The 27,930-nt window shown below is 42.5% G+C and overlaps 2 protein-coding genes across 4 annotated transcripts in view; both read left to right on the forward strand.

Moving 5' to 3' along the window:
• Window positions 1–4,213: 4,213 nt before the first annotated feature.
• zgc:65997 (SDR family oxidoreductase) lies at window positions 4,214–6,907 on the forward strand. The gene is made up of 3 exons (XM_024008215.2): window positions 4,214–4,684; window positions 5,070–5,247; window positions 6,467–6,907. The coding sequence occupies exons 1-3, from the start codon at window positions 4,361–4,363 to the stop codon at window positions 6,751–6,753; spliced, it is 789 nt and encodes a 262-aa protein (XP_023863983.1). The 5' UTR covers window positions 4,214–4,360; the 3' UTR covers window positions 6,754–6,907.
• A 3,125-nt stretch (window positions 6,908–10,032) lies between these two features.
• Window positions 10,033–27,930, forward strand: part of LOC111978261 (pantothenate kinase 3) — a 38,234-nt gene continuing 20,336 nt past the window's right edge. The window contains exon 1 of one of the 3 annotated variants that reach the window (XM_024008216.3): window positions 10,033–10,595. In XM_024008216.3, coding sequence (XP_023863984.1) covers window positions 10,337–10,595 — 259 coding nt within the window. In that variant the 5' untranslated portion in view covers window positions 10,033–10,336. Of the gene's footprint in view, window positions 10,596–12,034; window positions 12,273–27,930 lie in introns of those variants that run through there. The other 2 variants (XM_024008217.3, XM_024008218.3) reach the window with 2 other exon arrangements.

The raw sequence follows: 27,930 nt of genomic DNA on the forward strand, positions 1-27,930 counted from the left end.
TGTGTTGGGTCATTGTCTGTTTGAAAACAAATGATAGTCCCACTTAAGCGGGCAAAACCAGTATGGACGGACGTAATTGCTGCAGAATGCTGTGGTAGCCATGCTGTTAGTGTGCCTTGATTCTAAAAATCGAATGTACAGTGTCCCAGCCAAAGCAACTTCCCCCAGCCATCACAACCTTTCTCCTGATTCGATGGTGGGAACCATATACATGCGGAAATCATGCCTTCACCTACTCTGTGTCTCATAAAGACAACGGAATTGGAATCAAAAAGCTCAATTTGGACCATCAGAACGCAAAAGGACAGATTTCCCCAGTATAATGTCATTGCTCGTGAGTTTCTTGGTCCATAGCAAGTCTCTCTTATGGTGTCCTTTAGTATGGTTTCTTGCAGCAATTCAACCACGAAGGCCTAAATCAACGCAGTCCTCCTCTGAACAGTTGAGTTGAGATGTATGTTACTTTGAACTCTGTGAAGCTACTATTTGGCGCTTGCCAATACTGAGGCTGGCACTCTCAACTTCTCCTCTGCAGCAGAGTAATTTCTAGGTCTTCCTTTTCTGTGGTGGTCCTCATCGAGAGCCAGTTTATCAAGCGCTTGAATGTTTTTGATGACTGGCAGACTGAAGAACTTTCAAAGTTCCGAAATGTTCCGCATTTGGCTGACCTTCATGTCTTAAAGTAATGAAGGGACTGTCCCATTTAATCTTTGCTTATTTGAAGCTGTTTCTTGCCAATAATATGGGACTCTTGTTCCTGTTAACCAAATAAGGGGCTTATCTGCAGTTATAACCACCCTTATTCCAAATCTATTCCACAGAATGAACTTTATAACAAGGCACACCTGTTTAATTGAAATGCATTTCCAAGGTGAACAACCATCATGACTGGTTGAGAGAATGCCAAGAGTGTGCAAAGCTGTCATCAAGGCAAAGTGTGGCTACTTTGAAGAATCTCAAAAATAAAATACATTTTGATTTGTTTAACACTTTTTTGGTTACKACATGATTCCATATGTGTTATTTCATAGTTTTGATGTCTTCACTATTATTCTACAATGTAGAAAATAGTAAAAAATTAGAAAATAATAAATAAAAAAATGACCTGGAACGAGCAGGTGTGTCCAAACTTTTGACTGGTACTGTATGTGGCAGGGTCTACAGACAACCTCGGATTACAAAGGGAAACACCTTCTTTGCCCGCTTTAAGGACAACACAGTACCATTGATGCGGCCCGCTCCCAAGGACTGTGGGCTCTYGCTTTCCGTGGCCGACGTAAGACATTTAAGCGTGTTAACCCTCGCAAGGCTGCCGGCCCAGACGACATCCCTAGCCACGTCCTCAGAGCATGCGCAGACCAGCTAGCTGGAGTKTTTACCGATATATTACATCTCTCCCTATCCCAGTCTGCTGTCCCCACTTGCTTCAAGACGTCCACCATTGTTCCTGAACCCAAGAAAGCAAAGGTAACTGAACTAAATTACTATCGCCCCGTAGCACTCACTTCTGTCATCATGAAGTGCTTTAAGAGGCTAGTTAAGGATTATATCACCCCTACCTTACCTGACACCCTAGACCCACTTCAATTTGCTTACCGCCCCAATACATCCACAGACGATGCAATCACCATTGCACTGCACACTGCCCTATCCCATCTGGACAAGAGGAATACCTATGTAAGAATGTTGTTCATTGACTACAGCTCAGCCTTCAACACCATGTACCCTCCAAGCTCATCATCAAGCTTTGGGCCCTTGGTCTGAACCCCGCCCCGTGAAACTGGGTCCTGGAATTCCTGATGGGCCTCCCCAGGTGGTGAAGGTAGGAACCATCACCTCCACTTCACTGATCCTCAACACAGGGGCCCCACAAGGGTGCGTGCTCAGCMCCCTCCGGTACTCCCTGTTCACCCATGACCGAGAGGCCACACACGCCTCCAACTCAATCATCAAGTTTGCAGACGACACAACAGTAGTAGGCCTGATTACAAACAATGACGAGACAGCCTAYRGGGAGGAGGAGAGGGCCCTGGCGGAGTGGTGCCAGGAAAATAACCACTCCCTTTACGTCAACAAAAAGAAGGAGCTGATCGTGGAYTTCAGGAAAAAGCAGAGGGCGCATGCCCCTATCCACATCRACGGGACTGCAGTGGAGAAGGTGGAAAGCTTCAAGGTCCTCGGCATACACATCACTGACGATCTGAAATGGTCCACCCACACAGACAGTGTGGTGAAGAAGGCGCAACAGCGCTTCTTCAACCTCAGGAGGCTGAAGAAATGTGGCTTGGCCCTTAAGACCCTCACAAACTTATACAGATGCACAACTGAGAGCATTCTGTACGGCATCTATCCACCGCCTGGTACGACAACTGCACAGCCGCAACTGCAAGGCTACCAGAGGGTGGTGCGGTCTGCACACGCATCACCGGGGCACACTCTGCCCTCCAGGACACCTAAAGCACCCGATGTCACAGGAAGGCCAAAAATATCATCAAGGACATCAACCACTCGAGCCAGGCTGTTCATCCGTTATCATGCAGAAGGTGAGGTTCAGTAACAGGTGCATCAAAGCTGGGACCGAGAGACTGGAAACAACTTCAAGTCCAACAAACTGTTAAATAGCATCACTAGCAAGCTACCACCCGGTTACCAACCTGCACTTTAGAGGCTGCTGCCCTATATATTATATATATATATAGACATGGAATCACTGGTCACTTTATTAATAATGGAACACTAGTCACTTTAATAATGTTTACATACTGCTTTACTCATCTCATTGTATTACTGTATTCTATTCTACATGTATTTTAGTCAATCCACTCCGACATTGCTCGTCCTAATATTTATATATTTCTTAATCCATTATTTTACTTTTAGATTTGTGTGTATTGTTGTGAATTGTTAGATATTACTTCACTGTTGGATCTAGTGTCACAAACATGTTGATACACCGCAATAACATCTGCTAATTTGGTTATGTGACCAATACATTTGATTTGATTAGGCGGAAATCTACATTTAAGATGTTTAAAGTGTAATGCAGTTGATTCGCGATGATGACGAAACATTATATTTAAACAGGACATTCATACGCGCCTTAAATCCAATTGTATTCCAAAAGTAGTGTGAATGCACTCATAAAGCAACATGTAAATAGAGACTTTTGCTGGCGTTATGTAAGAACTCTACCCTGTTCCTCACTAATTTGCGCGCATCGCAAACACAGAAAGGATATATTTGGCTGTCTCTTTAGTCCAGGGTGCATTGCATGGTGCAGATGCCAGAGATATTATAGAAAGGAGATAAGAATTCAATGAATTATTGGAATTTGTAACGCCTTCCCAGCAGACTGTTGACCAATTGGGTTGACGTTGTCATGTTGCGTCACATGGTTGCAAAACTAGTCGTCACCCAATCCCTTCTCAAAGTCAGTGTATATGTCGAGAAACGTGCCTACTCTTCTCGAAAGTACGCAATCTCACGATTTCAAAGCTATACGATACCACAGTTAGCAAGTTAATTTATTTGTACTTCTTGTTGACGAAATTCGTGCTTATGTTTTTTTTTTTTAGCTAGCGCCCAAGAAGACTCCCGTTCGCTCCTTGAAGGACAGCGCTCGTTGTCCCAGAATCGTAATGAAAGCACCGTGCACCCATTGACGTAAAATGGGCAACGTTTCCTATCTCCTCAAAAGTATCTCTGCAGTTGCGAACGTCAAACTCAATCTGCAGGTTGAACAGGTGAGTGAGATTGTAGACGTCTAAATTAATAGTGCAGTTTGTTTCGAGACAATATTTATATCTAACGAGCTACGTTACATGCTGATATTGTCTTTGGTATTATTGTGTGTAGCTACGTTTGCTAGCTTTCTAACCAGTCAGCCCATAGATAGCGCATTGCATTGTGGATATTGTAGTCGACTTGTGGTGCAACAGATTTCCACAATGATTTTCCATGTTGATACCAACCTTATTATAACTCCAAAATGAAACATTTGTTCACAGAAAAATATTGTTCTCACATATTAGTGTTATTGAACACTGTAAATTAAAGGGATTATTGGTTTTGGGTGGATTTTTCCTGTAATGGTTGTGTTAACATGGACTATATGGAATACAGTTTCGTGATATTAGAAGGGTATATAATGTTAAGGTCACAAAGGGCCTAGATCTCATTAATTCACCAGTGATGTTTGCTATTCAAATTAATGGCAGAGAGTTGACATGACAGCGCTAACAGAAAGGCGCTAGCTAGACTGAGTGTTCGTTACAAAACAAAATAACTTTGGGTTGTGTAAGTTTCTTTCTCTACGACCCACAGAGGGCGTTGCTGTGGCTTCATCACATTCACTTCTGTCATGGCTGCCGTAGCACTGGTACAGGGTGCGAGTAGGGGACTGGGACTCGAATTTTGCAGAAATATCTTAATAAACAAAGCCCCAGGAGCATTGATCGCGACATGCAGAAATCCGGACAATGCCGCCGAGTTGATGAGCTTAGTTGCGCAACAYCCGGGAAAAGTGACAGTTCTGAAATTGGACGTCAACAGAGAAGATGACATCCAACGCGCGGCTGAACATGTTAAAAAGGCTTTCGGCAAAGTTGACCTGATCATCAACTCCTCAGCGATGCTTCATCCCTCTGGCAAAGGCGAGACCAGCCTGAAGGATGTTTCTGCACAGGTAAGCTAGCTAAATCGAGTMATACGACGATCAGTGATGGAGCTGGTGAAAAGTGAAGCAAACGGCTTGTTGAACAGTTAAAGCTAAATCTGTGATTGGTAAATAGCTGGGCTATATTGGTAAATACATTTTTGAGAATTTGAAATCAATGACAGTTATTTTCTTGAAGAAAATTGTACAACTTTAATAGCCCATCAGAACCCATACTATATTTACTTATTGATTGTAAACAATGTCATTCAACATTCTTTACAACATGGTTAAAACTATCATGTGGATGTCATGGACTAGCAGTGTTACATTTTTCCTAGCCCCATCCCTCAACTGTCTACTAAAACTGGTGTTTTTTTTCAAATGTCAGACTCATTCATTGTTGTGTTTTTAGGGAATAATCTCAACGTTGACAACAAACACTGTGGGACCATTGGTGATGGCCAAGTACTTCGCTCCGCTATTGCAGAAGGGTAGTGGTGCATTTGGCCAGCAGCCRCCAGAGAAAGCCAAACAGCATAGTGGGATCATTGTCAACATCACTGCAAAAGTCGGATCCATTGGTGATAACGGTATGCATCATATGTATAATTTTGGAAGTCAATCCCATCAATCATAGATAGACTCATCTTAATTGATCGAATTGTTAAAATATTAAACAAATCAAATACAAATCAAATGTTATTTGTCACATGTGTCGAATACAACAGGTTGTTACAGTGAAATACAGTGAAATGCTTACTTACAAGACCTTAACTAACAATGCAGTTTTAAGAAAATCCCTAAAAAAGTAAGATATAAGAATAACAAATAATTAAAGAGCAGCAGTAAATAACAATAGTGGGGCTATATACAGGGGGTACCGTTACAGAGTCAATGTGTCAATGTGCGGGGGGCACCGGAATGTTGAGGTAATTATGTACATGTAGAGTTATTAAAGTGGCTATGTATAGATAATAACAGAGAGTAGCAGCAGCATAGGGGGGGGCAATGCAAATAGTCTGGGTGGCCATTTGATTAGCTGTTCAGGAGTCTTATGCCTTGGGGGTAGAAGCTGTTTAGAAGCCTCTTGGACCTAGACTTGGCGCTTCGGTACTGCTTGTCGTGCGGTAGCAGAGAGAACAGTCTATGACTAAGGTGGCTGGAGTCTTTGACCATTTTTAAGGCCTTCCTCTGACACCGCCTGGTATAGAGGTCCTGGATGGCAGGAAGCTTGGCCCCAGTGATGTACTGGGCCGTACGCTTGCGGTCGGAGGCCGAGCAGTTGCCATACCAGGCAGTGATGCAACCCGTCAGGATGCTCTCGATGGTGCAGCTGTAAACCCTTTTGAGGATCTGAGGACCCATGACAAATCTTTTCAGTCTCCTGAGGTGGAATAGGTTTTGTCATGCCCTCTTCACGACTGTCTTGGTGTGCTTGGACCATGTTAGTTTGTTGGTGATGTGGACACCAAGGAACTTGAAGCTCTCAACCTGCTCCACTACAGCCCCGTCGATGAGAATGGGGGCGTGCTCGGTCCTCCKTTTCCTTATGAATCATCCTTATGACGGATTAAGTGTCTAATGGCTTCTATTTGACTTTCAAATTTGACTATTTCAAATGGAGTGCATTGATGTAGGCTAATATAATTTGACAGTTTTATCGACTTAAGTTTGTGGTTACACATTCACACATCAAGCAGTCTATASGTTTAAAAGCGAGGGGCATTATGTAACCTGCACATGGGCGTGGCCATTCAACTTGTAAGTTAAACAATTTTCAGAATAAGTCTGTCTTGTCTGTCCATCTAGGTCTTGGCGGGTGGTACAGCTATAGGATGTCCAAAGCAGCACTCAACATGGCCACGCGTAACCTGTCCATCGAACTGGGGAGGAGCAGGCCCAGAGTGGTGTGTGTGTCCATGCATCCTGGCACAGTGAATACGGATTTGTCTCGCCCCTATCACAAGAATGTGCCCAAGGACAAGCTCTTCAGCGCGGGCCACTCCGTGCACTGCCTCATGAGCATCATAGATAGCCTGAATATTGACAAAACAGGGAAAGCCTACAACTGGAATGGTTCAGAACTGCCCTGGTGAAAAATAACAGTACGCATATTCCTCGACAAAGCTTACCAACCTCAGTCAACTCAGGTTTATCTTATATTCTGACCAACTGTTAAATAAAGGTTAAATGTAAAAATCTAAATAAACTGTACCCAAAATAATAACTGTATATTGTGTCCTAGAAGCTGGCATGAGAAAATAAAGAGATACTTTAGTGCTATTGTTTTACTTATATTACAATTGAATTATCTGTGTAAGATTCTTGGTAAAAGAGTGACATTTAATACACATACCTTCCTTCAACCCTTCAAATGGGGCTTTTATTTTGAAACAACGAAAGCAATAAAGAGAGGTGTTAAAGAATACTGTCAAATCTTATTGAAAAGGTGATCTGTTGCATTCTATGGGTGATGTGACACTTTGGAATGTTGCATTCTATGGGTGGTGACACTTTGGAATGTTGCCTTCTATGGGTGATGTGACACTTTGGAATGTTGCATTCTATGGGTGATGTGACACTTCGGAATGTTGCATTCTATGGGTGATGTGACACTTTGGAATGTTGCATTCTGTGGGTGATGTGACACTTTGGAATGTTGCATTCTATGGGTGATGTGACACTTTGGAATGTTGCATTCTATGGGTGATGTGACACTTTGGAATAGCTTCTTTAATTAGTTCTGTGAGTTTGTTCAGGAGCTGCTGGTTATCAGGGTAATTAAACATCAAAGACAACATATCCTACTTGTTCCAGATATATAAAGAGCAGGCCAGTTGTTCTAAGCCGGTCTCTCTACTACTTCATGCTTCTGGCCACTAGATGGTGTTAATATTCCAGTTTCTCCCAACACAAGTCACAATTCAGTTTACCAGGTGAAAGCCTACTCTACACCAAACCTATTTGATACTCCAATCCTCATAGGCTACATGCTTATAGAGTCTAATTCACAAGACATTTGGGACGGAAATATGACAGAAACAGCACATACTGGTGGACATGTACACTACCGTTCAAAAGTTTGGGGTCACTAAGAAATGTCTTTGACAGAAAAACACATTTTTTGTCCATTAAAATAACATCAAATTGATCAGAAATACAGTGTAGACATTGTTAATGTTGTAAATGACTATTGTAGCTGTAAGTAAGTTTGTAAGTGWCCCCAAACTTTTGAACAGTAGTGTAAATCCTACAAAGATTACGGACATGGACAAGACAAAGATAACATCTCTCCTAGGGTGAAAGCGATGATTAGAGTAAAACAACGTTTTTGATTTCAGCAGACACAAATAATAACCTTTCAGGCACATGTTACATAGTGCAGACAGAGCAATCCGGTTATCACACACTGGTGTGCATATAGGCCGAGGGTCATTATAGYTTTAAAAAAWWAAAAAAAGTGGACTYGATGTACACGCCCCCGTGAAAATCAAATTAGGATAATAATAACAAATCCCCATTAAAAAAAATCWGTCAGTTTAAGCTCGACATGAGCCMTATCTGCAGTGAAAGACAGAGTTAGAGCAGTGTTTGTCAGACCAGTAGGCATCCCGAAAATCGGTCTTCTCACGAACAATGTCTGTATCGCTTAATATTATTATGACCTTGCTATGGAAAGACGAGACTGTCAAGAACACGATGATGTTCTCCGTTTTGATCTACGACCTCCACAAGTGTCAGGMGACTCTTCTGAAGTCGCCGATCTGCCAACCTCTGTCTGTAGTGTCCCAACAGTTTGGGCTACACACTAATATGTCCCCTCTTGTGGAAAGGTGAGACTAGAATGTCCACAGGCCTCACAAGACTCTCTAAAAGTCCCGCCCCCCCACCAGTTGTACAAATGTACAGAAGTATATATGGAGACTGTATAAGGGGTTAATTACATGTAATATAAAAAATAAATCCTGATCTTTCTTATATCTCTCAGATATAGGACAGACACCAGAACAAACTTCCTTTCGATTTTTTTTGGGGGGGGACTATCTGTTGTTCCATATAGTGAATCTGTTATTCAATGCGTTTGTATGGGCTAATAGCAGTAAAGTAATTTTTCATCAAATAATTGTTATGGGTTTTAAAGTCAATGTTCCCACGTTTCAGAGTAAACGCTGTAGTGTAGCCAAGGCTATATGTCGGCTCAATCGGAAATTGCCTTTAAAAACCTCAATGCCCATAATCTGTGATTGGATTAAAACCTGGCCCTTGTTTGGTTTGGTTATTTCGTATTAGTAGCCTACACACAATTGCCGCTAAAAGATTCATTTGTAGGCAGAAGGCCTACAAAACATTTATAGTCTGCTAAATAAATAAACAACTGATTTAAATACTAAATGAACACTACTTTAAAGTACATAATTTAACTACACAGTAATTAATCAGTCTCACAAACTACTGAAACTAGGGTATAGAGGGTTTTAGGACTTGGAACAGTTTCACTCATGAACCTGAGTAGCCTGTCCTCAGTAGCCTAGTTCTAATCATGATGCAAGTATATGAACAACAGGTTGGTCTGCAAGGCTATTACGCAACCATTTCCACTCTGAATATTTGACTGTACTGTCTGTTCACAGTAGACCTACGGCAAAAGTATATAACTTCTTATAAATAGATATTCTGAAAATCAAATCATATCAACCTCGCCAGACCAAATGTTAGTGTGTGCCTAGATAAGAACCACTTAAAAAACCACTTAACAATCCCATCAGTTTGTCCTAGGATAGTTTGTGCCAGAACAAAACAGAAGGTAATGATGACAACACCCAAAGATACACTGACAGTTTCGTCACTATATAGGTTACAAAGTATCAATAACTCACCATTTACCTCTGACCCACAGARATGCACAGGTGTAAACAAAGCTTCATAATCACATGTGAAAAGCAAGGTTTGGGAAAAACAACATGACATAGCGAGAAGTAAACAGCTTCTCCATCGGAGTCAGTTTTGACACATATRGGAAAATGTTCATCACAGCCGGTCATGCCCTCCACTTGGCTGTGTTTGTGTGTTATAAATCATGTCGACATTACTGTCTAGGCTACTAACAGCACTCATGACCATTGCTTAATGCATACCTATAAATATGGCAGAGCCATGGCTGAACGTTGCATCCAGAGGGAATAACATTTAATAATCTAACAATAATTAGATTATCCATTGCCTGGGCGACTGTTCTACTTTTTATGCATGTAAASCTGAATGCTTGGTTGTATTTTCTGTATAGAACAGGAGCGCATTGCCTGTGTCCCCTGGAGGGTAAACGGGTTCGAGGAGCCATTGTGTGTGACGTAACTAGCTAGCTAACAACCTGGCAGTTTGACTCCGACAGCGGACTGTAAAGTGGGAAAATGACCGACAGTGACCTAGACCAAACCGTGTTTTAGCGGATAGGTCTTCACACTTTTTATCAACAGAATAAAAGTTATCGGTACCAAGAGCGGATAAATATTTTCTACCATTTAAGAGCAATTTCATATGAAACACTTTTTTTTTTTTTTTATTGAGCGTGCGCACAGGGTTGCATTTTATCGCATGAGCGAATGTCAGCTATAGTGRTAGCAGCTCGTTTCCTTTAGCTTGGTATCATCTTCTATCATACGTAGCTAGTTAGYTGCAACAATGGATAAAGCCAAATCAATTATCGATAAAAACGGGTCKGGATTGTGTTATGCCAATGGACTGCAAAGGGGGTTTCATTCTCAGGCTAGCAAAGGTGGATGCAATGCATACAATTCAAGTGGAAACTGTAGTGGCGGTACTAGCAACGTTGAACACTACCATTATCTGCATACCGATGACGTCGAAGCCAATGGGTCCTCCCCTGCGAAAAGATGCAGGTTACGAAGAAGAGTTGAATCAGTGAAGAAGAACAGACCACGTAAGTGTCGCTGTCAATGGGTTTTACAGGTGTAGATTTTTTATTTAGTAATTTATGGGTTTACTCATCAAATGACACAATTACAATATGTTACATTAGGCTACATCAGGGGTTTTCATATATTTTCCTCGGTTACCCCCCCCCCAAGCCATTCCATCTATTTGAACTATTCCACTGCTATCACATTCACACCTGGTGCAACTTGTCAACTACTCAGCTAGCACTTAAATAGGTGAGCTAGTTCAGGGCAATAACATTGTGAACCGCCTGGGTGTCCCCGGGGAGATGTTTGAAAACCACTARGTTACACGGGGTGGGTATAATTTGTGGAACGTTCCAACAATGTATGCAAAGTAGCATGATCAATTCACCTAGYTAGCTGACGAATAGGCATCAACTCACCACGTAGMTTATTCTTAATGWTTGTCYATAGGATACCAGAGTGAGGATAGACATTGTTCGGAATAGACGTGGTGAATGAAAAACTTAACCAAATTGCCCACTCCCCGGTATCTTATTCTGCCGCTATACAACTTTGTATGCGTTGCTTGTTGGCAACCTTGATACTTAGTTTTTGGAACAGATTCCTGTTGGAACGTTCCACAAATTATACCCACCCGGTTACATGCATGCTGCAGGTAGTTGAATGTAGAGACGTTGCATAAGTCAGCTGGCCATAGCTATGCAAGGAAAATACTGACATCTTGTATAATCATATGTGTTTGCAAGGCAGCCACGGKGTATTGTACAGTATATACTGTAGGCCTATATTTTGTCTATCGCTAGGTAGTTGATGGAATCAAACGGTTTAAATAATCAGCTGTAGCCTACATTGTTGGCAGTGTAATCGATGTGAAATGGCTAGCTAGTTAGCGGGGTGCGCGCTAATAGCGTTTCATTCGGTGACGTCTCGCTCTGAGACCTTGAAGTAGGTGTTCCCCTTGTTAGGCACGGGTCGTGGCTTTTGTGGAGCRATGGGTAACGATGCTTCGAGGGTGGCTGTTGTCGATGTGTGCAGAGGGTCCCTGCTTCGGGGCGAGGAGAGGTACTGTTATAGCAGCACAAGTTAACCAAGTCAAATTCCGGGTAGGCACTTCCGTGTAACCCACTGTAAATGTGCTTGGCGAATAAAGGCGATTCTGATTMAAGGGACTGCGACTATCATGACTGCTTTTGTCTGTCAGCAAACCATTCTATTAAACTATTTTTTTCTCATCTTAAGGAAAATGTCCTGGATATTAGCTATTGTTAGTTCCAGCTACGTTGTTTTAGAAACTATGTGACTCCTTTTGTTTTTGCAATGGGTGCACCGTGATTGGTGTCTTCTCAGTCAGAAGTTGTGCTGAAATGGCTCCTGATAAGAAGGCTTGGCGTACTTCGGCCAATTAGCGGCCGCCCTCTGTCTCCGCAAGGCTGGGTTAAAGAGCCAGGACACCGCCCCCAAATGTACAAAATTCCCTTCCCTGGTTYCTAGGATGCTGTTCAAGAAGTTCAAACTTTTAGTCGAAGTCACAGTGCAAAAAAGTTGCATTTTCTTTGCTGTATAAACTGGGGAATCTAAAATAWTTGTAAACACTGATCTTAACTTTGCATGCCTGTATTTTTTCGGGTATTAATAAGTGTTTTTGAATGCACCTGCGTGCATCACTATGAAGCTGAGAAATGTAAAGAAGCCAGGTAAGTTGTTTGCTATTGTTTACATGACAGTGGAATGTCAGACTCACGAAACTAGAACATTTGATGGGAATCGTGTAAAGTGTTAATTTGTCAGCGTAGATTACACTTGTCACAAGTAGGGTACTTCTGAACTGCCATTATTGAACAACAATCTCTGTGACATTGTGAAACATTCTCTTCGGCGTTGTTGAGCTGAGTTTCTTTCTAGAAAAGACCTAGGGCAAGTTCAGCGGTCCACTGGCTTAGCATGCTAGTCGGCATTCCTCTGCTCCATCTCTAATTGTGTTAGACCTGAGAGAGAGAATTGTCTGCTGTGCCCTAGTTGTCGCGCCAGCCTGGTCTCATAGACTAGACGTAACATAGTAAATATAAATCCGAGATACTCAAATTAGTATGATATGTTACCTTTACATAAGACAAAAGGTTAATTAAGKCAAAAACGAAAGTAGGGTGGTTGGTCGAGAAGGGTACAATTGCTGTGCCCAATTCGAGGCATTCCTGCATCTGCAGCAACCCCTCATTATACTTTCATTRATCCATTTGTAAGTTAGCACAGGTGGGAGGTGGGGGCGCTCCAGTRAAGTAGGGGTCATTAATGCACAATCATGTTGGATGCCAGCTGTCAATAAACTCCACAGAAGAATGGGCGGGGGTGACAACAGTAGCGAGCCCTWCACTGGTAGACAGTGTCCTTCACCCCCAACTGCCAGGTACTGTTTTCCCGCAATTCTCTTAACGGTGATGGCAGGTGTTTGGCAGGCGGCAGCGAATTACACAGTGTGTTAGCTTAGCCAGCTAGTCCAAAGGAGGACACTGGCAGGTGGGAGGCGGGGGTGACATAGTGTCGCTAACTATCAAGCTAGCTAGTACACCGTTTCGCTAACTATCAAGTGAGCGAATGCATTGTGTCGCTAGCTAGCACACAGTGTCGCTAATGATCACGCTAGCTAGCACACTGTGTCGCTAACTATCAAGCTAGCTAGCACACTGTGTCGCTAACTATCAAGCTAGCTAGCACACTGTCACCCTTGCCTCCCGTCTGCTGTGGTATTGAGAAGGGGGGGACAATGGGGTGCTGGGGGGGGGCATTCATTCAGGAACCAATGGGATGCTCGAAGGGGTGGAGAGGTGTACTTGAAGGAACTAATGGGATGCTCGAGAGCGTTCCTGCAGATGCTTGATGCCCACATGCAGGAACGCCCTGAATTGCAGGCTGCAGTTGCACAAAATTGGGTTGGTCAGGAGTATAGCGCGAACGTCTAGCAACCYRAAGGTTGCATGTTTGAGTCTCATCATGRGGAAATTTAGGATTTTAGATGATTAGTAACTTTGCAACTATTTACTACTTTTGAGCTACTTTGCAAATACTTAGCATGTTAGCTAACCCTACCCCGAACCTTAACACTTTAGCCNGGGTGCTGGGGGGGGGCATTCATTCAGGAACCAATGGGATGCTCGAAGGGGTGGAGAGGTGTACTTGAAGGAACTAATGGGATGCTCGAGAGCGTTCCTGCAGATGCTTGATGCCCACATGCAGGAACGCCCTGAATTGCAGGCTGCAGTTGCACAAAATTGGGTTGGTCAGGAGTATAGCGCGAACGTCTAGCAACCYRAAGGTTGCATGTTTGAGTCTCATCATGRGGAAATTTAGGATTTTAGATGATTAGTAACTTTGCAACTATTTACTACTTTTGAGCTACTTTGCAAATACTTAGCATGTTAGCTAACCCTACCCCGAACCTTAACACTTTAGCCAAACTCTAACCTTAACCCCTAGCCTAGCTAATGTTAGCCACCTAGCTAACATCAAATTAAAATTTGTAACATATCATACATTTTGCAAATTCGTAGCATATTAATACATACAATATGAATTGTAACATATCATACTAATTGGAGTGTTCTCGGATTTCCATGTACTATGTTACGTCTACCCCTGAGTCCAGGTTGGTTGCAAGTCCCCCCTCTGTTTTTAGAGGAGGGGTTCCCAAACTTCCCAAACCTTCTAGCATTGGAAAACAACCCGCACCCCATGTCTATTTCTATGGGCACAAGCACTGTTCATGACACAAACTATTACCACCCGTCTTGTTGGCGAAGAAAAAATTTAGCAGGTTTTTAAAGCTTATTTTCTGCAATTCTAGAAATTTTGTCATGAGGTGCAGAGAGCATTTAGCCGTTTTAAAGCTAATTTTGTTACAATTCTATACATTTTGCCATGTCTAATGTGTATTATGTGATATTTGAGTGGCTCAAACATTACAACAAAATCTATGGTCTAAAAAACTAGCGGTCGACCGATTATGATTTTTCAACGCCGATACCGATTATTGGAGGACCAAAAAAAAAGCCGATTACGCTGTTATCGGTCGATTTCTTTATTTTTATTTTTATTGTGTAATAATGACAATTACAACAATACTGAATAAACACTTCTTAACTTAATATAATACATCAATAAAATCATTTTAGCCTCAAATAAATAATGAAACATGTTCAATTTGGTTAAATAATGCAAAAAAAAGTGTGTGGAGAAGAAAGTAAAAGTGCAATTTGTGCCATGTAAAAAAGCTAACGTTTAAGTTTGCTCAGAACATGAGAACAATATGAAAGCTGGTGGTTCCTTTTAACATGAGTCTTCAATATTCCCAGTTAAAAGTTTTAGGTTGTAGTTATTATAGGACATTTCTCTTATACAGTTTATCTTTCATATACATTTGAACTATTGGATGTTCTTATAGGCACTTTAGTATTGCCAGTGTAACAGTATAGCTTCCTCCCTCTCCTCGCCCTACCTGGGCTCGAACAGGGAACATTGACAACAGACCCTCGAAGCAGCGTTAACCCATGCAGAGCAAGGGGAACAATACTCCAATCTCAGAGCGAGGATGTTTGAAACGCTATTAGCGCGCACCCCGCTAACTAGCTAGCCATTTCACATCGGGTTAACACCAGCCTAATCTCGGGAGCTGATAGCCGCTTGCAAGTCATAAACAAGCGCAATGCTTGAAGCGATTGTGAAGAGCTGCTTGGCAAAACGCAACGAACAGTGCTGGTATTGAAATGAATGCTTACGAGCCTGCTTGGTGCCTACCATCGCGTACAGTCCAAGACTGCTCTAGTCAATTAATCAGTAGACTTAATTTAATGATACATAGGATAACAAGTCACGAAATAGAGGCCTTAGGTCATTAATATGGTCGAATCCGGAAACTATAATCTCGAAAACACAAAAAACTTATATCTTTTTCAGTGAAATATGGAACTGTTTCTGTATTTTTTCTAACGGGTGGCATCTTCATTAATGTCTAAATATTTCCTGTTACATTGCACAAGCCTTCATTTATGTCATAATTACGTAAAAGTTCTGGCAAGATTATGTTCGGCAAATGAGCCCAGGCGGCCAAAACGTTTTGCACTATACCTGACTCTTGCGTGCAATGAAACGCAAGAGAAGTGAACACAATTTCACCTGGTTAATATTGGCCTGCCTAGTAACACTGGATTTCTTGGTCGCTAAATATGCAGGTTTTAGAAAATGTATACTTCTGTTTAGTATTGATTTTTAAGAAAGGGCATTGATGTTTATGGTTATATGTATACCATTGGAGCATTACGACAGTCCTTTTTCGCAATGCGTGCACCCACATCGATCTATATGCAACGTCAGGACACGCCTAGATAAACTAGTATATATCATCAAACCATGTGTAGTTAACTAGTGAGTTATGATTGATTGATTTTTATAAGAATAAGTTTAATGCTCAGCTACGCAACTTACCTTGGCTTCTTACTGCATTCACGTACAAGGCCAGGCGGTTAGAGCATTGACTATATAAACCGTAAGGTCTGCAAGACTTGCATCCCTTGAGCTGACACAGGTAATACAAGTCGTTCTGCTCTGCTGTCCACTAACAGGCAAGTTAATCGCCACTGTTCTAGGTCCGTCATTGAAAAAGAATTTGTTCTTAATGACTATGCCTAGTTAAATTAAAGGTAGTAAAAAAGAAAAACGGTTGTCACCAAAAATACAGATTTCCGATTGTTTGAAAACTTGAAATCGTCCCTAATTAATCGGCCATTGCCGATAATCGGTGACCCTCTATAAAAACTGTTTGCTGACATTGGCTAGTTGATTTTGGTAAGTGTGTATTATACATAGCTCTTCCTAGGTATCGCAATTACTGACATTGACCAAGAGGATTCACTAATACAACTTTCAAGTGTAAATTGAAAGCCGGACTGAGTTCATTTAATGGGCGCGCCCCACAGTTTGGGAACCACTATTTTAGAGGTACCTCAATGAGATTTCAAGTGGAAGCTCCAATMCACACCAGCAGTTAATGTCTTGGTCTTTTCCAGTGTGTTATGGTATCAGTATTCCGATTAGGTTTTTGGAAAGAGCCTAATGTTCACAACAAAGCCTATATGTTGGTTAATAATTAATCCGGTGTTTCAAATCTCAATGGTGATCTTTGGTGCCATTTGATGGGTCTGACCCTGAGATTTTTCACATGCTGATGTTGTAATGCATACTTCAAGTTCACTGAAGCCATTTAAACCATCAACTATATTATTTTAACCACTAACTATGTCTAATGCCATGCAGCATGTAGTCACATAAAAGGCATACGGGGTGGCAGGTAGTCTAGYGGTTAAGAGCGTTGCTGGTTGGAATCAACTAGGTGAAAAGTGTGTTGATGTGCCTGTGAGCAAGGCACATAATTCTAATAGCTCCTGTAAGTCGCTCTGGATAAGTGTCTGCTAAATKACTAAAATGTAAATACAAACTGAGGCTATAGATGACCATATCCGTAACACAACATTTACCCGAATGGTGTGTGATCAATATCAGTGTAAATATAGAGATTTGAAATCAGCCCTGATTGACCTGAAGTGGTGTAGCCTATTACACAAGATTAAAATTGCACATTCAGCTTGGCAATGCCCTCAACATTCTTGCTGAGCTGTCATTTGGATAACCTCCAGTCTTAACATTTACCATTGATTATTATAGCTATAGGTTATCTTCCCCAGGGATATTGCATGAAGTACTGCATCAGTTGGTTAAAGAAAACACTCTTACAATTTGCCTACATCTCGCTGGTAATGAATTGAACAATAAGCTACTTAAATATGCTGTAACTTTTTAGTATCAATGAATAATAACACCACAGCAGGTTATTTGGCAGCCACTGCAGAAAAATTCAAAATTAGACGCGTTTGGAAAACGTTTTGCTATAACCACAGTGGAGGCTAACCAATATGAAGGCTTTCTATAGAGCATCCAGGGAGTAGTGTGAAGTGGACRCTGATCAGTTTAGCATTTYCCACACTAATGGTTAAGGTTAGGATTGGGTTTGGGGAAGCTGATCCTAGATCTGTAGTTAGGGGAAACTTCACCCAGGAGTGTGTATCTGACACAGTCAGTGAAGGAAGTGAGGGTGAACAGCCTGTTTTGAAAATGTGGTTATCTTTGTTTGCACAGAACAGCTCTCATAAAGAGAGATCCCAGATTAGAGACCAGGTACCATCGGTCAGGTACATTTTCTACCACTAGTTACAGTTCACAGATGGGTAACATGTTTTGTGGACACTGACACAGGTTTCACTGCTATGTGTAGGTCAATTTTACTTAGAATTTTTTTATTTAACCTTTATTCACCAGGAAAAGCCCATTGAGAGGCACTGTTTTGAGACCTGTCCAAGAAGGCATTAGTAATCAAAACAACATTACACAATACAATCAACACAACAATATGATCCGGTGAAGGTTGGGTTCTGGTCTCTTGGTTTATAATGGAAATGAAGAGGAAGGTTGGAGTGTGGTGGACTACACCAGGGTTGAACTCCATTTAAATTCCAGTCAATTAAGAAAGTAAACCAAATTCCAACTCTTTTCTCACTCAGTCACTCACACAAAAGTCCTACAGCTGGACAGGGCAGGAGTCTCACTGGTGAGGTGACTTTCATGTGCTCCCTGAAAAATTATGATTCTACTACCCCACCTACCCCTAGCCCTGATAAAGAATGATTCTACTACCCCACCTGCCCCTAGCCCTGATAAAGAATGATTCTACTGCCCCACCTGCCCCTAGCCCTGATAAAGAATGATTCTACTCGCGGGGGGGGGGGGGGGGGGGCGGGGGGGGGGGGGGGGGGGGTATTATCAGGGTTAAATCAGGGTAGCTAGTTGGTTAGAGCGTGGCTAGTATACCGAAAGCGGTTGAGGTCGAATCCCCGAGCTGTCGTTCGCCCCTGAGCTAGGCAGTACCCACGTCTAGGCGTCATTCGTAAAATTAGAATTTGTCTTAACGACATGCCTCAGTTCTAAATAAAGGTAAATAAAAAATAGTTTCAGGGACAACCTAATTGAAGATGCATCCAAGAATGAGTTCTCTTGCTGGTAGATCAGTTTATTTCTGCTTTGTACAAGCAGCCTCTTCTGCGTGGTCCAAATGTCTACTTATCTAGTTAGGAAGTCCTGCTGCAAGAGGCAAAGTCAGTTGAGAATATGACTCCAGAGTTATATGTCAAGACCCTCTATACAGTGAATTATATAACAACCTGCAGAACTGGTTATAGCCATATTGGGAGTGGACCTTTCAACTGATAGTGGACCAAGGTCAGCTCTCAACCTTTCTTAGGTTGAGGGACATAGACCCTAACAACTGACTGAATGAGACAGGGCTTCCTATAGGTTGAAGGACATAACCTAACAATGAACTGAATGAACTCGAGGGCTTTCTTAGGTAAGACATAACCACAACTGACTGAATGAAGAACAGGGCTTCCTTAGGTTTGAAGGACTAAAATCCCTAACAACTGCTGAATAGCGACAGGCTTCCTATGGTATGAGGACATAACCTAAACCATGACTGAAATGAGACCAGGCTTTCCTTAGGTTGAAGGCATAACCCTAACAACTGACTGAATGAACCGAGGGTTTCTTAGGTTGAAGGACATAACTAACAACGACTGAATGAGACCAGGGCTTCCGTTAGTTGGAAGGGACATAACCCTAACAACTGCTGAAGAGACCAGGGCTTTCTCTAGGTGAAGGACAAACCTAAAAACTGACTGAATGACGACAGGCTTTCCTTAGGTTGGAAGGACATAACCCTAGACAACTGAAGAATGAGACCAAGGCTTCTTACGGTTGAAGGGACATAACCTAACAACTGACGAAATGAGACCAGGCTTTCTTAGGGTTAAGACATAACACACCTCAAAGAAGAACCATTAGACCTGAGATGAGACAGAGCTTCCCTTAGTTGAAGGACTATACCCTGAACAACTGACGAATGAGACGAGAGTTTCCTTACGGTTGAAGGACATAAACCCTAACAACTGACTGAATGAGACTACACTTCCTTAGGTTGAAGGACAATAACCTCAACAACTGACTGAATGAAAGACCAGGGGTTGTCCTAGGTTGAAGGACATAACCCTAACAACTGACTGAATGAGACCAGGGCATTTCCTTAGGTTGAAGAAGGACATAACCTCAACAACGACTGAATGAGAGACCGAGGGCTTTCCTTAGGTTGAGAATAACCCTACACTAGACTGAATGAGACCAGGGTTTCCTTAAGGTTGAAGGGTAAATAACGCCTAGACACGTGGGGAAGAGAAAGACTACAGCGGCCTGCGTAGGAACTAACTCAAAGACGTACGTAGCGACAATGTCGAGTGGGACCTTCTCTGTAGGCTATGAAGGACGATAACCACTAACAACTGGAATTGGGAATGGACCAGGGGCTTTGCTTAGTAGGCTTGAATGTTGGCAATAACGCCTGAATCGAGACTCAGAGAGTACGGAATGCTGGGACTGATCTTGAATGAGGACCACAGGGCTTTCATTCCTAAGGTTGAGAGGACAACCCTAACAAACTGACTGAATAGACTGCAGCGGCTTTCTCTAGGTTGAAGGACATAACCACTGAACAAACTGACGTGAATGAGACTCAAAGAGCCGGTTTCCTTAGGTTTGAAGGAGCTATAGACCCTAAACAACTGACTGAAGTGAGACAAAGGCTTTCCTTAGTTGAAGGACATATACCCTAATCAACTGTACGTGAATGAGACGTAGGCTTTCCTTAGGTTGAAGGACATAACCTAACAACTGACTGAGATGAGACCAGGGCGTTTCTTAGGTTGAAGGACATAACCCTAAGACAAACTGAGACTGAATGAGACCAGGCGTTTCCTGGAGGTTAGAAGGACATAACCCTAACAAACTGAGACTGGGAATGAGACCAGGCTTTCCTTAGGTTGAAGGCCATAACCCTAACAACTGACTGAATGAGACCAGGGCTTTCCTTAGGTGAAGGACATAAACCCTAACAAACTGACTGAATGAGACCAGGGCTTCCTTAGGTTGAAGGACATAACTCCTAAAACTGACTGAATGAGACCAGGGCTTTCCTTAGGTTGAAGGACATAACCCTAAAACTGACTGGAATGACCATGAGCCAGGGCTTTCCTAGGTTGAAGGAACTAAACCCCATAAACAGACGAGATACATGAATGAGGAGCCAGGGGGTGCCGGTTTCAAACTTTAGAATTGGAAGGACACAACCAACTAACAACTGACTGAATGAGGACAGCGGGCTGTTCACCTAGGTTGTAGGGACTAGAATCCCTTGCAGAAGCGCAAACTGAGGGGCTGTGTAATCCGTGAGACAAAGCTTCTAGGTTGAAGGGAACAGAACCTACAAGATGAGAATGAGACGGGCTCCTTAGGAAGGAACATAAGCAAAACTACGAAATGGACAGACTTCTTATATTGGAGGCTAAACCTAAAGACTGAATGAGCAGCTCTTAGGTTGAAGGACTAACGCTAGACAGATCTGAAACCTGGGAATGGGAGACCAGGCTTACCTAAGGTTGGAAGCGGACATAACACTAACAACTGACCTGAATGAGACCAGGGGCTCGCTTTGGTTCGGTTGAAGGAACCCTAAAGACTAGACTGAATATGGACAGGCTTCTTAGTTCGAATGCGCATAGCTAAACTAACTGACTGAATGAGACCAGTCAGGTTGGATACTAACAATGTAGGCTGATATGCAGGCAGGCAAAATTTATACCCGGATGAAGACATAGACCTAAGACGTTACCTGACAGTGAGACATGCCAGGCTTTTCCTTAGGTTAAGACATAACCCTAAACAACTGCTGAAATGAGACTAGAGTCCTTGTTCCTTAGTTGAAGGACATAACCCTAAAACTGCCGAATGAGACTAGCAGGGCTTTCTTAGGTGGAAAGGACAGTAACTCCTAGACGAGTAGACCTGAGAGGCGTGAAGACATGGGCATCCAAAATACTGAGTTGAGAAGACATAACCGCTGACACACGTGACTGAAATGGAGACGCAGGAGGGCTTTCGCTTTAGGTGAAGGACATAACCCTAGGAACAAACTGGATCCTGTAAATGAAGACAGAGGCTTTCACGCTAAGGTTGAGAAACAAACGACGAATGAGGACAAAGCTTATTAACATACCGCTACCAAACTGTGAGCTGAATGAGACCTAGGTAGCATTTCACGCTTAGGCTGTGAAGGACAAAGCACTACAATGAAGGACGGCAGGAGTACAACGTTTCTAAGACGTTGAAGGACATAACTAGACACGATGAATAGAGGGTTTCCTTAGTTAAGACCATGAACCTAACCAAAGACTACTTGGAATGAGAGCCAGGGCTTTCATAGTAAGGAAGTAACTAACATGAGATGGCAAGTTCCTTGGTGACATAACCTAACAACTGACTGAATGAGAGCACTAGAGCTTTCCTTAGGTTGAAGACATAACCCTTTAACAACTGACTGAATGAGACCAGGGCTTTCCTTAGGTTGAAAGGACATAACCCTAACAACTGACTGAATGAGACTAGCTTTCCTTAGGTTGAAGGACATACCACACCCAAACACTGACTGAATGAGACTAAGGCTTTTCCTTAGGTTGAGGCAGGACATAACCCTAACAAACTGACTGAATGAGACTAGAGGCTTGTCCTTAGGTTGAAGGACATAACCACAAAACGTTCTTGTTGAGCTAACTTAACCTGAACCTCAGAGCTCTTTAGTGAAAGACACCAGAGGCTTTCTTAGGTGTTGAAGGACATAACCCTATAACAACTGACACTGAATGAGACCAGGGCTTTCCTTAGGTGTGAGGACATATACCATATCCGGGATGGGACCAGGGGTTTCCTTAGAGGGCTACATAACCCTGACCTGAGACGACCAGGGCTTTCCTTAGGTTGAAGGACATAAACGCTAAACAACTGACTGAATGAGACCAGGGCCTACCTAGCTTTCCTTAGCTTGATGGATTACTGAGATGGAGAGCCAAACCAGCCTCCCGAGTAGAGGAATCAATCTTTATCAGGAGAGAAGGGCTAGGGCATGGTGGGGTGTAGAAATAGGGCAGGGGGGTAAGTTAGAATCGAATTCTTTATCAGGGTAGGGGCAGTGGGGTATAGAATCATTCTTTATCAGGGCTAGGCAGGCAGGTGGTAGTAGAATCATTCTTATTAGGGCTAGGGGCAGGTTGGGGTAGTAGAATCATTCTTTATGAGGGCTAGGGGCAGGTGGGGGTAGTAGAATCATAGCCCTCTTTATCGGGCTAGGGGCAGGTGGGGTAGTAGAATACTCATTTCATTATGCAGGGGCTAGGGGCAGGTATGGGTAAGTAGAAATCATTCTTTATGAGAAGGCTGGGGCAGGTGGGGTAGTAGAATCATATCTTTATGCAGGGCTAGGGGGCAGGTGGGGTGTAGAAACATCTCTTATCAAGGGGCTAGGGGCGAGGTGGGGACAGTAGTAGAATCAATCTTTATCAGGGCGTAGGGCAGGTGGGTGTAGAAATAATTTATCAGGCAGCAGGGGCAGGTGGGGCGTAGAATCATCTATCAGGGCTAGGGGCAGGGGGGCAGTAGATATCATTCTTTATAGAGGGCTAGGGGCAGGTGGGGTAGTTAGAATCAATTTCTTTATCAGGGCTAGGGGTAGGTGGGGTAGTAGAATCATAATTTCCAGGAGCACATGAAAGTCACCCTGCACCAGTGAGACTCCTGCCCTGTCCAAGCTGTAGGACGCTTTTGTGTGAGTGACTGAGTGAGAAAAAGAGTGGTGAGATAGGGACTTTCTTCAATTAGTTAACTGGAATTTAAATGGAGTTCAACCTGGCTGTAGAGAGGACGCACACCACACTCCAACTTCCTCTCCATTTCCATTAACAAAATAACCAAGAACGCAAACCCACCTGACAACCAGGATCAATACGGTGTCTGATGTCGTTAAGTTGTATGTGTTAATGTTTGTTTTGATATCTAATGCCTTCTTGAAGAGGTCTCAAAACAGTGGCCCATGGCCTTTTCCTGGTGGAATAATAAAAAAATCTAAGTAAAATTGACCTAACACATAGCAGGTGAAACCTGTGTCAGGGTTCACCAAAACATGATTAACCACCATGCGTGTAGACCTGTAACTAGTGGTAAAAATGTACCTGACCGACCGTGGAGTAACCGGTCCGAGATTGGCCTAATCTACGGGATACAGCGTCTCTTATGAAGAGAGCTGTTCGTGTGCAGAAAAAAAAGATAACCACAGCTGATCGACACTTTCAAACTCTTCACCGGTGAGACTACACTCTCCTGTGTGAACAGAATATCACACTCCTGGGTGAAGTTCTCACAGATCATAGGATCAAGCTTCCCGCAAATCCAATCCTAACCTTAACCATTAGTGTGCGAAAACTGCTAAAACTGATAGCGTGTCCACTTCGAACACTACTGCCCTGGAATGCTCTATAGAAAGCTTCATATATGGTTAGCCTCCACTGGTGGTAAGCAAAACGTTTTCCAAACGCGTCTAATTTTGAATTTTCTGCAGTGGCTGCCAAATAACCTGCTGTGGTGTATTTATTCATTGATACTAAAAAAGTTTACAGCATATTTAAGTAGCTTATTGTTCTTTCAATTACCAGCGAGATGTAGAGGCAAATTGTAAAGAGTGTTTTTCTTTAAACCAATGATGCAGTACTATCATGCAATATCCCGGGGGAAGATAACCTAAATAGCTAAATAATCAATGCTAAGTAGATTAAGGTACTGAGTGTATTCCAAATGAACGGAGCTCAGCAAGAATGTATGAGGCATTGCCAAGCGAATGTGCAGCTTAAGCAGTAGAATGTTGAGCGTGATTAGGCTACAGAGGGCTGAATGTGTACACAGACGCAATATGTGTAATCTGAGTCGCTAATAGGCTACACAAACGAGCTAGTTGGATCGAGACGAGACAGACAGGTTGTAGGATTTAGGGATGCGTCTGAGGTGACACGTTACCAGAGATTCTGATCACGGAACAACATCGGAGTAAGCTAAAATGTTTGTCCGTTGAAGGCGGATGTGTATGTGAGGTCAGCTGATGCACATCAGTCGTGGTATTTACATTTTAGTCATTTAGCAGACCACTTATCCAGAGCGACTTACAGAGCTATTAGGTTATGTGCCTTTTATGTGCTTGCTCACAGCACATCACATTTCACCTAGTGTTTCGAACCAGCAACGCTCTTAAACAGACTAACCTGCCACCACCGTATGCCTTTTATGTTGATAACATGCTGCATGGCTTTAGACATAGTTGTGGTTAAAATAATATAGTTGATGGTTTAAATGGCTTCAGTGAACTTGAAGTATGCATTACAACATCAGCAGGTGAAAAAATCTCAGGGTCAGACCCATCAATGGCACCAAAGATCACCATTGAGATTCGAAACCGGATTAATTATTAACCAACATATAGGCTTTGTTGTGAACATTAGGCTCTTTCCAAAACCTAATCGAATACTGATACCTATAAACACTGGAAAAGACCAAGACATTAACTGCTGGTGTGGATTGGAGCTTCCACTTGAAATCTCATTGAGGTACCTCTAAAATAGTGGTTCAAACTGTGGGGCGCGCCATTAAATGAACTCAGTCCGGCTTTCAATTTACACTTGAAAGTTGTATTAAGTAGAATCCTCTGGTCATGTCAGTAATTGCATCCTTAGAGAGCTATGTATATACTTACCAAAATCAACTAGCCAATGTCAGCTAACGTTTTTTATAGAGGTCCACCGATTAATCGGAATGGCCGATTAATTAGGGACGATTTTCAAGTTTTCACAACAATCGGAAATCTTGTATTTATTTGGACAACCGTTTTTTTTTTACACCTTTATTTAACTAGGCAAGTCAGTTAAGAACAAATTCTTTTTCAATGACGGCCTAGGAACAGTGGGTTAACTGCTTGTCTCAGGGGCAGAACGACCGACGTTTTACCTTGTCAGCTCAGGGATTCAATCTTGCAACCTTACGGTTAACTAGTCCAATGCTCTAACCGCCTGGCCTGTTACGTGAATGCAGTAAGAAGCCAAGGTAAGTTGCTAGCTAGCATTAAACTTATCTTATAAAAATCAATCAATCATAATCACTAGTTAACTACACATGGTTGATGATATTACTAGTTTATCTAGCGTGTCCTGCGTTGCATATAATCGATGTGGGTGCGCATTGCGAAAAAGGACTGGTCGTTGCTCCAATGTGTACTTAACCATACATCAATGCCTTTCTTAAAAACAAATACACAGAAGTATACATTTTTAAACCTGCATATTTAGCTAAAAGAAATCCAGGTGTAAGCAGGCAATATTAACCAGGTAAATTGTTCACTTCTCTTGCGTTCATTGCACGCAGAGTCAGTGTATATGCACAGTTTGGGCCGCCTGGTCATTGCGAACTAATTTGCCAGAATTTTACGTAATTATGACATAGAACATTGAGCTTGTGCAATGTAACAGGAATATTTAGACTTATGGATGCCACCCGTTAGAATAAAATACAGAACGGTTCCATATTTCACTGAAAGAATAAATTTTTTTGTTTTCGAGATTATAGTTTCCGGATTCGACCATATTAATGAACCTAAGGCTCGTATTTTCTGATGTGTTATTAATGTTAATTAAGTCTAATGATTGATAGAGCAGTCTGCACTGAGCGATGGTAGGCACCAGCAGGCTCGTAAGCATTTCATTCAAACAGCACTTTCGTGCGTTTTGCCAGCAGCTCTTCACAATGCTTCAAGCATTGCGCAGTTTATGACTTCAAGCCTATCAGCTCCGAATTAGGCTGGTGTACCGATGTGAAACTGGCTAGCTAGTTAGCGGGGTGCGCGCTACGTAGCGTTTCAACAACACGATCGTGAGAACGCGATAGGCGGCTCGGAAAAGGGCTGACACATCTGAAAGATCTGAGACTTGGAGTAGTTGTTCCCCTTGCTCTGCATGGGTAAGCGCTGCTTCGAGGGTGGCTGTTGTCAATGTGTTCCTGTTCGAGCCCAGGTAGTGGCGAGGAGAGGGATGGAAGCATATACTGTTACACTGCAATACTAATAGTGCCTATAAGAACATCCAATATAAGTCAAACGGTATATGAAAATAAATTGTATAGAGAGAAATAGTCCTATACAAACTACAACCTAAAACTTCTTAACTGGGAATATTGATGAGACTCATGTTAAAAGGAACCACCAGCTTTCATATGTTCTCATGTTCTGAGCAATGGAAACTTAAACGTTAGCTTTCTTACATGGCACAAATTGCACTTTTACTTTCTTCTCCAACACTTCTTTTTGGCATTATTTAACCAACAATTGAACATAGGGGTAGAAAGTTCTAGTTATATACTTTATGTAACTGATCATGGCTGGAGAGTGAGAAGATGTGGGAAAGTCGCTTGAATATATGAGAGTGTGATTTATGATCGGTCGAAAAGAAAGTGTATTTGAAGAGTGCAGGATGCATGGTGGATGGCGATATCTTCATATTGGTTGTAGGCGGAATTGCTGCATATTACAAGACTTGAAAAAAATAAATAAAGGAAATAGAGGGGCAGAAGCTGCTACAGCTGCGAGATTTAAAGCTGACGAGGTAAGTCAAGAGCTAGGAGGCGTGGGTCGCTTTTTTTTATGGTGTCCCGAGACACCAATAATGAGAACGGGGGATATCATAACGATTGGATGAGGGTGAGGAGAACGCAGATGTGAGCAAAAAATGAGTAATCGGTCGAAGATATCACGAGCTATGAGTGTTTAATGAGGCACCGATAGAATTAGTGATGTGGATGGTAGTATATGGGTTGTGGCGAGGTGGGCAGCCTCAAAGATAGTGCAACAAGAAGGATTAGCGAGGCCGATGTCGCGAGAGGCGATGGAGCGAAAGTTTACGAAGCGCGCGCTGAAGACGGCATGGCAAAAAATGGTACAGACAGAGTAAATGTTGTAACGACATTAGCTTATAAAACGCTAAGAGACTGTCATACGTCTGCACCTCATGATCCAACATAGCGTATTCTGAGGAATGGCAAGAAAATAAGCTTTAAAAACCTGCCTAAATTTTATTCTTCGCCAGGACAGAAAGCACACGGATGTAATAGATTGATGTCATGAAACAGGCTTGTGCCATAGAAATTAGACATGGGGTGCGGGGGTGAGTTTCCAAATGCTAGAAGGTGATGGCGAAGTTTGGGAACCCTCCTCTAGAAAAAAGGTCGGACTTGCACCAACCAAGGCCCGAGACTAGCACAGGGGTGATGACGTCAGAGCATAGTACC

Source organism: Salvelinus sp. IW2-2015, linkage group LG18 (genome assembly GCF_002910315.2).
Source record: "Salvelinus sp. IW2-2015 linkage group LG18, ASM291031v2, whole genome shotgun sequence".
Classification (NCBI taxonomy): Eukaryota; Metazoa; Chordata; class Actinopteri; order Salmoniformes; family Salmonidae; genus Salvelinus; species Salvelinus sp. IW2-2015.